The 13656-nt window shown below is 36.6% G+C and overlaps 1 protein-coding gene across 1 annotated transcript; it reads right to left on the reverse strand.

Moving 5' to 3' along the window:
- Positions 1–3413: 3413 nt before the first annotated feature.
- KRT222 (keratin 222) lies at positions 3414–10764 on the reverse strand. The gene is made up of 6 exons (XM_007465207.1): positions 10663–10764; positions 7109–7237; positions 6163–6383; positions 4497–4573; positions 4184–4319; positions 3414–3780 (listed from the first exon to the last, which is right to left on the reverse strand). Exons 1-6 carry the CDS (start codon positions 10756–10758, stop codon positions 3552–3554), a joined length of 888 nt encoding a protein of 295 aa, XP_007465269.1. The 5' UTR covers positions 10759–10764; the 3' UTR covers positions 3414–3551.
- Positions 10765–13656: the final 2892 nt, after the last annotated feature.

Here is a 13656-nt window from a genome sequence, read left to right on the forward strand (position 1 = left end):
GAAGTTATGGCTATTCAGTTGCTATCACTAGAAATTGTTGTGAAATATTGAAGCCCAGAAGATTTCCAGGTCTGAGTGATTCACGATGTTTTGTAGAGACTTCGACAAAGTATGGTTTGTTTTTACAGCCTTCAGCATTACCTTCAAAGTACCTGGGGATTTGGAACATGAACTTTGACACACGGTGTGGAAAAGGATGAAAGTGTTTGAAAACAGAATGGTCCTGGAGAACCTGGGGTATGGGTCTGTCATCCACAGGCCTTATCTGAGGGTCCAGGGCAGGTGACAGCAAACTGCAGGTGCAGGCCAGGACTGGGCTGCCTCCTGTTTTTGTAGTTTTATTAGGACACAGCCATGCCCACTTATTTACATATTATTTATGTAGCAGCTGCTTTCAGCCATAAGGGCAGAGTTGTATAGTTGCTACAGGGATTGTACGGCGCAAAAAACCTAAAATAATTGCTATGTGGGCTTTTACAAAGTTTGCCAATCCTGGTCTAGGGTCTAAATGGGTGAGGGAAACTGGAAAAGGCTTGTACTGGTTTGCACATACACCTTATTTCAAAATGTTTCTTTGTAGTATGCCCATGAATGTTGGCAATCTATGTGTACATGATGGCCATAACTTATAAACGTAGAACCAAATTCTACCCTGTGCACAGACTTTCCTTTCATTTCATGTGTTGCTAATTTGAGTAATGTGTGTATACATATTATTTAACTGAAGTTTATTTTTTGGCCCATGTACCATAACATGATTCCATTGGAAACTTTCAAATTATTTTAAACTTTTTTTTTTTTTACTTTGGAGAACATTTTGTACTTTAAACTATCATGGTAGAACAGTTCAAATTGGGTAACTCACTGGGAAAGAATAATTCTTCTGGCAGTAATTGAAGAATTTTAAAAAATTCTCTTTACCTGTTGTGTTTGAACTATTACTTACTCATCGTCAGCTATAATTGTCCTCACAAATTCTTCTCTCCCAGTGACCATTTTCATCCAAATAGTACTGTATATTTGAGTAGTGCTTTGCCAAATATTTTCACATGTATATTATTTCAAACATTTCTGTGAGGTAGGCAGGGTAGGAGTTCTGATCAACCACCATCTTTCTCTTAATTTTCAGGTGTGAAAATTGAGGCCTAGGGAATTTAAGTGATTCCTTCCTGGTTACATGGGTCATTACTGACAGTCCCAGGGCTGATATCCTGCAATTGTTGGTAACTGGAATTATTATTTACTTTTGTATTTTGTTATGGAAGGGTGCATTTGAGCCATTTCAGAGAGATTGAAGAATATTCATTTCTATTCATCCATCAGGTGAGGATAATATTCATCTGTGGGATTGTTGTAAGAATTAGAGATTGTGTACGAAGATGCTGAGTACAGGGCCCAGAGCAGAGTGAGCACTCTGCAAATGGTGGCTGCTGTTATTACACTTTTCCCAGGATCATGGGATTATTTTTATTTTTTAATTAGAATATACCATTTATTAGAATATACTCTTCTTAATTTTTCTGTTATTAAAAAAAGTATAAAAATTGTGCTTTTGTGCACCTTGGTTACAGTTTTCTTCATTCCCCCAACTGAGCTAACAATATTGGAACAATTAAACTCAAAACAATGTATCAAACTCAAATACAATGCAGGTTTGTAGTTCATGTTTCAATTTTCTTTTTTATTGTAGTGGTATCGTTTACTTTGGTAAATTCATATCCCAATTTAAAATGCCCCAAAGCAAATAAAACTCTGTTATAAATTCAAGTACTGTATTTTAAAATGTACATGTAATACGCACAATAGCTGCATAGTGGAGTTACTATAACAAGCAGTTACATTCATGATGCCCAGTACTAAGTTTTCGACACTGCGTATAGATTACACTAGATATATTTCTTTATTTATGATACTGTTACTTAGTACAGTGACTTTAGCACAATAGCTTATATGATTGCATTTCCAAAGCTTTAATAAAGTTAGTAGCATTTAACTAATATTGAATGAAAACATTTTTATGTGTAGGATGTATTTTAGGTCAGATGCTTATGCAAGAATAAGCACTTAACATGCTGTTGTATCCTTGACAAAACAAAATCATCCCTTTCACTAAACAGAATAAGCCAGGCTAAAAGAAATCTGAAGTAATCAAAAGAAAATTTAAATGTGATTCCCTGGATTATGTTAAAGATTATTTAACATAATTTTCTTCTGGTTAAAATATACTTTTTTTTTTTTTGGTTGAAAGAAAGAAGAGAGAGAAAGAGAGAGGGAGAGTTGTAAAGGCTGTATTAATATGCTAACAGCTGTAGCCCTTAGATGATATTTTAGCTGGGAAAAAAGTATGGTGAGTTGTACTCAATGTTTTTTTCTGCTTAGAAAAAAATTGATAGCCTATAAATTTCTAATGTTTTAAAACAGGTATTTATTATTTAAGGTCTTTAAATATACCTGTATTAAACAAATTAGGTTGTTTAAAAAACTTTGCAACAATACTTGACTTATTCACAAATATATTTTCTATCCATATTTATTAGAGTTTGAACAATTTAAAAACATAAATCCTGCAAATACTCTTAGCTTAGATAACAATACTGTTATCTTAATTCACATAAATGTTCGAACAATACTGTTATCTTAATTCACATAAATGTTCGCAAGAAATATTTATAATACTTTATATAGTATCTCTAATGCTTGCATCAGAGACTCAAATTAATCACATTTAACTTTACAGATGGAAAAGTTGGGATGGTGAGAGGTTGGATTAACTGTTCTAGTAATTGGAGTAACTAGCTTTCATGTTCTTTTTGTGCAGCTGGACTTCTGATTTTTTTGTGGGGGAGGACGCAACCTTTAAAGTTCTTAGAATAAAGTTAACTCTCTGGAAATCAGATAATGATTACAAAAAACTTTCAGATGAAGATGAATTTAATCATCAAATTAGCCCTGGGGTGTGTTCTATAGTTTGCTCAAAACATCTTGCAGAAAATAACTGTTATTTTTCTACCGGTGCAAATTATTATCTCAAAAGGGAAACATTTGGTTAAGTGAATAGTCCTCTTTGAAGGTTCATTTATAATTGCTTTCTTTTTTTAAGTAGAAAAATCTTTTTAGATATAACCAGTCATGGAATAATGATGAATAACTCAGTGTGGTTCTTAACATAATACAATCATATTTAAACAGACTATTCCCTTTTCCTTAGAATGTTCAGATACTGAGTGAAATTTCAAAGGCTTAACTAAACCACCTTAATGCTTACAGTCTCTGATAAAAATTTCAAGGGAAAAATAAGACTATTTGGAGAATAAATAAAATAGAAACTGTACTAAATTTCTGATTTTACGCTCCCTCTGTCCAAAAAATACACCTATAATTAGATTCAGAGACATTTTGTCCCCCCGCCCCACTTTTTTTTTCTGAAGACTCATACATTGGTCATAACATACATACTTAGTAACTTACATTTTGGGACAGAAGGTGGTCAGCAGGCCTACCTTGGTCCAACCTAATGTCATTTTCACATCAAATCAAATACTGTCTTTGGATTAATTAGCTGCTGATGGAGGTTTGATAGAGGGGATACTGCATGATCTTCTCATGATAAGCCTGACTTCTATATCTGGTAGATTATCCTGCTTAGTCTGTAAACACCCTTCATCCGTGGCTGCTAAATGAAGATCAAATCGAAGAGAAACAGATTTTTTCCTTAATCGAGGGTTATCTTTAAAGAAGGAACCTTCCCATTCTTTAATAACTTCACCCACTTTCTCTGTCCTGAAATGATAAAATAAATCTTTCTATATGAAGAGGTATGGCTATAGTAAAAAACATGTCAAATGTATTGTATATGAAAAATAAATCAAGAAATGTAATTTATATTTACATTTTAAATTATAATTTATAATTTACATTGTGGCATTTATTATTTATATTCTTTAAAAATCATATGAATAAAATGTCTAACTGATTCTATGGAATTCTCATGTTTTGGTTATATTTTTGGAAAAATGGTCAATTAAGAATAGAATACTTCAGCTTTTGTTTATGTATATTTATTTATGTCAGGTTAAAAATCACAATATATAAAATTATGTTTAGAAATGTTCAAAGATTGCTGAGATTACTCAATTGAATTTTTTTGGCATATGTTCACTGTTAGTGAAGATTTTTTACTTACTGAATAGTGCCATGAGCTTCAGTGCTTTCTTTCACGACATTTCCATTTAATATTGCTTGTTTGGTCACTGTTTCTACTTTTTCGTTCTCATACTTCTGTGGGACTTTTGTTGAAAAAGATATTTCATTTATAATGGCTGTGAAAATATTATTTATGAAATATTAAATTACAATGTTGAAGGACTTCACAGTCAATTTGTATGTCAAACTTTATCCAAATATTGCTTGTTTTTGCTACTTTAGAGTATTTATTTATAATCCCTATAACCAGGCACTTCACTTTTTAAGTTAGTTAACTTATATCAGAAACTCACCTGAAGGTAAAACAAAACCGACTCTACTTGTGGTAGGTTTTTGTTCTTTTTTCCCACCTTGGATGCAACCATAATATCTGAAATTGGAAAGAATTATAGGAGCAACATTGTATTAGCATGTAATTGAAACAAATGCTCACAAATAAGAGAATGGATAAATTGTAGTATAGTCATACAAAGGAAATACTACTTAGCAGTGAAAATTAGTGAACTAAGGGTATACTCTATCTGTAGGGAACAATCTCCCAAGTATAACAATGAGTGGGGAAAGAAAGATACATTGTAGCTAATTTTATCAAGGTTAAAAAACATGCAAAACAATTTCACATTTTGCTTAGGGATATATAATGAGACTAATGAGACATAAGCGTCAGATCTGGGAGCCAGGTTAGACTGAGGGAGAATGAGATTGGTGGGGATGTGGTTTAGGTGCTGGGGGTGGGGATTTGGGGGGACTTCAATAACATTGTAAATGTTTCACTTCTTAAACATGGGAGTTCATTATATTTTTCTTGATACTTTGTATATTTATCTTAAATAAATTTAAGATACCTGTGTATCTTAAATATAGCATGATAAAATTTTTAAAATTGTATTAAAGGAATGTTAAAGACCACTTTATCAACATCGTGAATGATTAGGCATTAAATAAAATTTACAACCATTTTATTTCATAATGAATAAATTATATGTATGTAGCTATATATATATTTACATAGCACTCTTTTAAGCACTTTACAAACAATTCATTTAATCCTCAGCAATTTTGAGGTAGGCAATATTATTCCCATTTTATAGATGAGAAAACTGAGGAACAGAGAGATTCAGTAAATTTCCCAGCATCACTTAGCTAGTAAGTTGCATATGTTTAATTCAATTTACGTTTTTCAAAGATTTAGTAAATGTCGAGACTTATTATAGGTGAAAGTAGTTATATCCAGTTTTATAGAGGACTCAGAATTCTGAAGTAAGCAGGAATAAAGGTTTTCTTTTTATGGGAACATGGAAAATTTGTACATTGTGCTGTGCTCAAAGCCATATGACCTTATAAGTGATTGCAGATTATGAAATTATGTGAATTAATGAGAATTCCTCTTTTGATACCTTTCGTTACCAGGATATCTGGAAATCTTTCAAATCATGTACTCAGAACAACATTGCTTTCCGTGGTTGTACTATAATAAAAATAATAGCATTATTATTATGGTTATAATAATTGTTATTATTATTATTATTTTGGTGTTTGATGTGTGTTGGGAATGGGCCCTTATGGGAGGGGGAATGTGGTAATGTGCGAATTTTTCAAACTTTCTTTGTGGGTGGGCCATAGAAGGCACTGACTAATTCTAAAAGGGGTGAATGGCAAGGAAAGTGAGAAAGTTAAGGAAGGTCATCTGTGTAGCGATAGAGAACTGTTTACATTTTGTTTTAGGCTTGCTGTGCTCTTTGTTGTAGCTAATGTCCCTGGCTTTGGCTAGTCTGTTCATAATTTTGGGAGGCTGGAAATAGTTCTCCCACATATTTTTTGCAGTGCCTACTAATCCCGTTTTGTGGTAGGAACTCTGTGAGCATGCCTTGGTGATGATGGGTTTTAGATTTAATTTCTCTATCTCAGTGACATAAGTGGCTCTGTATTTCTGGTCATTCACTATATGGAATTAGGTACCTGATTTCTTCCTTTTCCAGGAGGCGGCGATAAGTTGCGATTTCTTGTTCTAGCCTCATCTTCGTGTTGAGGAGCATCTCATGCTCTTGAAGCTGCTTTTCAATGCCGCGCCTTACTTCCTGTAGCTCTTTTTCTAGTCCTTCAATCACTGCCTCTAGGTCTTGCAGCTGCATCTGGTAATGTTGTTCACTGGCGTGTAAGGAGTTTTCAAGGCCCCTTTCCTGTTTTGTACAGATCTTCATCAGTGAATCAGGGAAACTAACTGTGTTTCTGAAATCTGATTTGCAATGTCTTTGTTCTATTGAGTTCTCTTCTTTCTTAAAAAGGTTGCAATAATTGTACAGCCCTTATGCAAGAGGTGTTTCCTTACAGCTTTAGGTATGACCCAAATTTTAAAAAGTTGTATTTTCTATTTACAGCTAGAGAGCTTACTATTTCAAAGGAATCCTGTGATAATTCTTATGGCCAAAAAAAAAATCTGCAGTGTGATTAGTTTATTATCACCCTAATTTATTTGATTTCTTAAATATTGAAAAATATAGAATATTAAATATCAAAGCCAGAGCAGACTGCTTATAAAAGGCATTTTCAGAAAGTGTTTAAATATTTTTCTATTAGAATTCTCAGTGGTATGGATAAGACTCCCCACTGTTATGACTTTGGATTATGACAAAGGCTCTATTCCCCTACTCTAACAATTAGAGAACCCCAGGGTGATAAGCGAGGGTTATTTCATTTTTAAAGGTGTGAATAAACCTTGAGTGAATTGATAATAGTTATTGCCATGATGGAGGCAGGGTGGTAGTTGAACTAGGTCCATGGATGGAATTCAGTGGTCTGATTTTCAGTTTCTCACTGGCCAGTAATGGACATTATTCCTTTCCCTCTCTTAATCAGATAACATCTGGGGATTCAATGGGCCAGTTGCTTTTGAGATTATTCTCACCACAGCATGGAGAGATTCAATTTCCACTTGCAGGTGATGCCACTGGCGTCGGGCTTCCTTGAGTTCTGCTTGAGCTGCCTTTAAAGCCTCTTCATCTTTGTCCATTTTTTTGCTTAGATCTTCCTCCAACTAGAAGAAAGCCAACAACAACAATAACAACAACAACAACAACAAAAGCACTCTTGAAAATGAGACATTTAAAAGCAGTTATAGAAAAATAGTACAGGAATCAAATAGTTTTTTCTTTAAAATTTTAAATTACCAATGTGTCTTCGGCTTGGTGCTCAGTTACTAATTAATTAAATTCATGAGCCAGTCAATTGCGCTCTCAGCCTCAGTTTTCTAGGATGTAAGCTGAACCTCAAAATTCTTTTCCTACCATGACAGTCTATGAAATGTAGAAAAATACATTTAATGAGAAGTAAGTTTGCAGGACCTAAGTTTGAGACCTCTGATTCTTTTTTATTTTATTTAATTTTTTGATGTGGACTATTTTTTAAAAGTCTTTATTGAATTTGTTAATATTGCTTCTGTTTTATGTTTTGGTTTTTTGGCCGCAAGGCATGTGAGATCTTAGCTCCCCAACCAGGGATTGAACCCGCACCCCCTGAATTGGAAGGCGAAGTCTTAACTACTGGACTGCCAGGGAAGTCCTGAGACCTCTGATTCTTAACTTTCTATTGTTTATGGTATCATTAAGGAAGAAAGATAGAAAATTAGCTACTGCCCACCCCCACCCCCATATTTTCTTGTAGGCTGCTTCATAAAAGCAGATAAACAGCTATATATCCTAAATCGATCATTTCTAGGACTGGGTATATGGACAGGATACTTTACAATAACTTACAGGATAATTTACAATACTGCTAGAAAGTGTGTTATGAATCATTTAGAGAGTTAAGTTATCATAGGCATTAGAGATTCTATAATAGACTTCTATATTAAGAGAACCCATTGTTGATTTACCTTTTTTAGAAGGCATGTTAGGGCATGCAGTGGTTGAGAGTCCACCTGCCGATGCAGGGGACTCGGGTTCCTGCCCCGGTCTGGGAAGATCCCACATGCCGCAAAGCGGCTGGGCCCGTGAGCCATGTCCGCTGAGCCTGCGGGTCCGGAGCCTGTGCTCCGCAACGGGAGAGGCCATAACAGTGAGAAGCCCGTGTACAGAAAATAAATAAATTAATTTAAAAAAATCTATTGTACCACCAAATTAAATTTTTTACATTTTAAAATGCATTTTTATAAATACATTAAGAAGTTCTATTTTTTGCTTCAAAATACTGCAATTAATTCCATACATTGCTCCTACTGCACTTCCCGGACCAGGGCACGAACCCACGTCCCCTGCATCGGCAGGTGGACTCTCAACCACTGCGCCACCAGGGAAGCCCAACAGATTTTTTTTAAAAGGAAATATTGGATTAAATGAAAGTCAATAAAGTTTAACGTGACGTATTAGACAACAAAATTCATTCATTTCTTTTGGTTTGTTGTATCACTTATTCTTAGTGTTAAGTTGGCAAAGCCAAGCAGCAACACATATCAGAGCAACTACAAAAGAGGGTGACAAGAATTTTGGAAATAGAAGAGCATAAAAATGCTGGTCTCTTGGATGTTGAGTGAGGAGCTGGCAGCTAGGCTTGTGTGGTAGCTAGATTTCGAAGATGGCTCCCAATGAATCACACCTCCCCAAATTCATGTCCTTCTTTGGTCCTCTTCCACACTGAATCTGGGACAACCTGTGTCTTGTTTTAGCCAGTAGAATATAGCTGAAGTGCCAGTTCTAGGCCTAAGCCTTAGGAAGCCCTGATGACTTCCACTCCTATGATTTTGGGAGCTCTGGGCCAACATGTAAGAAATCTGGTTACCCTGTTGCAGAGGTCATGTAGAGAGGCCAGATGGAGAGAAACAGGCCCAGTTGTCTCAGCTGAGCCAGCCTTCCAGAAATGCCCTGCCAAGGTGCCAGACACAGGAGTGAGCCACCTTGGATGTCCCAACCTAGTTTTGCCCCAAGATGACTGAAGTCCTAGCCAATGTCATGTGCAGCAGAAGAATAACCCCCACTGAACCCAGTCAAGCCACAGCATCGTGAAAGACAATACAATTGTTTTAATCCACCAAGTTCTGGAGTGGTTTTGTTATACAGCAGTAAATAACTAAATTAGCTTATGTTTATTTTGTAATAAGTAATCAGGCTTCCTTGAATTTATTCCAGTTGATTTTCTAAATTCTTTGAAAAAAAATCCCCTAAAGTAGTTTTATGTTAAGAAGATGAAACAAAACTTACTGTAGTCTTGCTTTTTCACTTTATTCATTTCAGCATAATGACTTGTAAACTAAATAACTTGTATTTCTATTATTGCAAAATAAAATGTTTATTTGGCTTATAATTTTTAGAAACTGTCATCTGTTAATTGTTTTCTTCTCTTTGTAAAAGGTGAGTGAACTATTCCAACACTTAAATCAAATATCCCAGTGAATTTGCTTCATCTACGATGCTGATAATTCTTTATGAAGACTGAAAATGTTACCCAGAAGTTAAATGTATGTTGCCACTAAAAATGAATTGCATGCAGTAATGTCCTATGATTTCCCAGCAATATTTTTTCCCTTTTGGGTATGTTCTTAAGTAAACTCTTTGCTGTGTTTGGGTGCTTGGAATAGAACTTGTACTCAGATATGATAGGTAAACTAAAAAAAAAAAAAAAAAAAATCCCTGAATTTCTGAATCTTTGTTTCTAAAAGAGTTGTTTATTCATTTGTTTAGAGATGAGACCTTAATTTATTACTAAAGGTGATTGTCACTTTAAAACAAAGTAAGTCTATGAAATTAGGATTTAGCTCTTATTTAACTTGACTCTCTTTTAAAAAAATACTTAAATATTGCATGCTTAGTATTAGAAATAAACATTTCTCATCTTTTAGTACAAAAGCAAAAACCTGTAATTGAAGTAGAAAGTCATTTTCGATTTGGCAGTTTTGATTGTCCCAATTTATATCATTGTTTCTGAATGCCATGTTCACATACTCAGATGATTTCTATTTAAAACAATCTGGTATAAAATTGAACTCATTAAAAAATGATAGAAACCTTTTAGAAATATTTTACTTAGTTTTATCTTGCAAAGTGTGGAAGCTAATAAATCTTACTATAAAGCTTGTCATTTTAAAGATGTTATTTATCTTATCTCTATAAATAACTCCATAATAGCTTCGGAGGGTATCTGAAATGTTCCTTCCTGTAGGATGTCTAAAAGAGATTAGAGTGCACCATTTTATTGTATGTTGATTCCATGTTTTGTAAATGATAGTAACCTCATGATTTATATAAAAATCAAATGTATCAATCAACATTCATTTAATGGTTATTTAACAGGAATAATCACAGCCTTTCCCCCTGTAGTCCCAGTCACTTTAGTAAAACCTAAATTCCTTCCCCAGTATATGCTGCATTGAAAAGGAAATACTGTACCTCAGAGAGGCCGAGACAGGAATTGGATAGACATGGATTGTCTCCTTATCCTGGAAGATGCCTGTCTGTATGAAATCATTACCTGGATCCTTGTTGAGAGCACGGTCTCTATCTGACTTCTGGTGAGGAGCTTTTCATAGTTTGCCCTGATCTCATTGAGTAGCTGGGACAGCTCCATTCTTTTCCCATCCTCCACCTTGGCTATCAGAACCTTATCGATAGGATGAGTCTCTGCCGCAGAACCTGCACTGTCTGCATCGCGCGCAGAGACAGCTCCATGGAGCCTTAAAGATACAGAGCTCCTTTTTTTTCCGGAAGCCATGGATATCCCGGGTTTCTAATCAATTATGCAAATATTTGATAAACCCTTTTCTCCTATTGTTGTTGATCTAGTAGAAGTGTCAGGCTCTCTGTAAAGTAACAGGAAAATGAGAACAGTCTCAGTATTTTTGAATTGGTTCTCTAAAACTGAGCACATTTGGGGGGAAAGTTAATTCAGCTTGTGGAAAGGAAATGGGGCATAGCATAAAGAAAATTGTATTTTGTTTTCCCAAGATATTGCATGGAAATAAATCTGGGCTCAAAACATGGTAACTAAGCTTTCCTTTTATGGCTTTCCTCACCATTTGGATAATTTACACAGAAATGCTGTGGGAGGGCATTAGAATATGTTGTAAACCTTGAATATTCTGACAGTTATTGGGAAAAGCTACCATCAGATTCAGCTGACAGTTGTCATCAGCCGCAGGACTGACTGACAGTATTTCTCTTAAATACATGCTGCGTGGTTCATGGTGGGCTGCTGGTCTGACCGCAGGCTTTGATATATTGTGGTGAATTCCTGAAGGTACATTACAGATGAAGCTATGGCTGGAAATAAGTGCTAAGAGAGTATGAGAGCTGACAGTTAACATTTCCAACGTTTTAATAAGGTTGAAGAAATACAATCAGATGGTCCCTGAGCAGGATGTGTTCATTGAGGTAAGATGTATTGTGGGGTTACTCCTTCATGAGTAAACAGAGTTAATGACAGCTCCTACTTGTAAATATAACATTTGTGCAGCTCTTCTAACTTTAAAAAGCACCTTTACGACTGTCATTCCATTCAGTAGTCATAATCCCTGTCATTTTGTAACCTGTAGAGATGACAAGCCTGAGGCAGGAGGGGTTAGGGCATCTTTCCCAAGGACGTATGGTGATGTAATGGCATCCTTGGGACTGGAACTTTGACTCCTTGGCTGTATTCCAAATATTGTCCCATCTGCCCCTGCATTATGTCTCTCCCCACCTAAATTCCTTGTTTAGCCTGGCAAGCTGGTTGTTAGATATGACTCAAAATATTTTTGAGATTAGATCTATCACTGTTGTTATTTGTAGAGTGGCTTGGCTGAAAGTGTATCTGGAGTGTAGTTCAGGAAATAATCAATCTTTGGCTCTAGTGCTCACAGGGCCTTTGAATGTGCATCATGCTCTTTTAATTTCTGAATTAACTCACTACTGGCCAGTCCAATCTGTGCTGGGCGTTCCCACAGTCGCCTCCAAAGAAAGCTGGCTGACCAGAGCCCCTGCTGAGAGGACAGTTTCCAGGTCATTCTTGTACTCTGTTTCATTTGACCCATGCCTCCTCCACCCTCCCCACCGGTCACAGTGGATTGGCCTGGGCTGGACACTTGACCTAAGGATAAACAATCTGTAGGTCAGAGACCTATGAGGTAGCCTGACCCAAAAGCTCTGACTGAAGAGCATCACTTATGATTATTTAGGACAAACTGATTCTCTTTTTTTGGTAATTGCAACTGAGAAGTAGGAAGAGAATCAGGCATTCATAGTGGGAGGAGAATCAGGAAAGAATTCAACTCTTGTTGCTTTATCTAGCTCCTGCTGTTCTCTGCCTAAAATACAGAGAGCTGAACTAGATTCCCCGGAGGGCAGGCCTGGCAATCTGCATCTGAAACGAGCCTCTCGGGTATATCTACCCTATAGCAGTGCTTTCGATAGAAATAGAATGCAAGCCACAAATGCAAACCACATATGTAATTTAAACTTTCTAGTTGTCATATCAAAAGACAGAAACAAGTGAAGTGAATTTTAATATTATATTTTATATATCTGAGATATATCATGTCATCAATATAAATTTGTTTTTTTTTTTGGCCACGCCGCGCAGTTTGCAGGATCTTAGTTACCCCACCGGGGATTGAACCCGGGCCCCAACAGTGAAAGTGCTGAGTCCTAACCACTGAACTGCTAGGGAATTCCCTCAATATAAATTATTATTATTATTATTTATTAATTAATTTATTTATTTTTGCGGTACGCGGGCCTCTCACTGTTGTGGCCTCTCCCGTTGCGGAGCACAGGCTCCGGACGCGCAGGCTCAGCGGCCATGGCTCACGGGCCCAGCCGCTTCGCGGCATGTGGGGGCTTCCCGGACCGGGGCACGAACCTGTGTGCCCTGCATCGGCAGGCGGACTCTCAACCACTGCGCCACCTGGGAAGCCCCAATATAAATTATTAATGAGATATTTTACATCCTTTATTTTTGATACTGTCTTTGAAATCCAGTGTGTATTTTTATGCCCATCTCAATTTGGATGAGCCATGTTTAAAGTGCTCAGTAACCATGGGGCTAGTGGGGAAGTCCCTGTATGTACTTGTAATGTAATGCACTCGGGCACCCATTCAAGTACCTAATTTTGTTGTATACGAGGGTCCCAAATCTTAATCCATTTAGTGTTTTGCCTGTCTTACACATAAATGTTGTGATCAGGTTTTATTCTAAGAAGTGTACCAGAGGGACTTCTCTGGTGGCTCAGTGGTTAAGAATCCTCCTGCCAATGCAGGCGACACAGGTTAGAGCCCTGGTACGGGAAGATCCTACATGCAGCGGAGCAACCCACGAGACACAACTACCGAAGCCTGCGCGCCTAGAGCTTGTGCTCCGCAACAAGACACGTCCCCGCAGGGAAGCCGGCGCTCCGCAACGAAGAGTAGCCCCCGCTCGCCGCAACTAGAGAAAGCCCTCTCGCAGCAACGAGGATCCAACGCAGCCAAAAAAAAAAAAAAAAAAAAAACC

This window comes from Lipotes vexillifer, unplaced genomic scaffold, assembly GCF_000442215.2.
Source record: "Lipotes vexillifer unplaced genomic scaffold, Lipotes_vexillifer_v1.1 scaffold591, whole genome shotgun sequence".
Lineage (NCBI taxonomy): Eukaryota > Metazoa > Chordata > Mammalia > Artiodactyla > Lipotidae > Lipotes > Lipotes vexillifer.

Excerpts from the sequence above, each read along its gene's own strand:
- KRT222 (XM_007465207.1), bottom strand. The coding sequence starts at position 10,758 with ATGGAGCTGTCCCAGCTACTCAATGAGATCAGGGCAAACTATGAAAAG. Across the intron at positions 4,320-4,496 it reads CGGTTTTGTTTTACCTTCAG|CCATTATAAATGAAATATCT; the intron begins GTGAGTTTCTGA and ends ATATTTTCACAG. Across the intron at positions 3,781-4,183 it reads GAAGCTCATGGCACTATTCA|GACAGAGAAAGTGGGTGAAG; the intron begins GTAAGTAAAAAA and ends TTATCATTTCAG.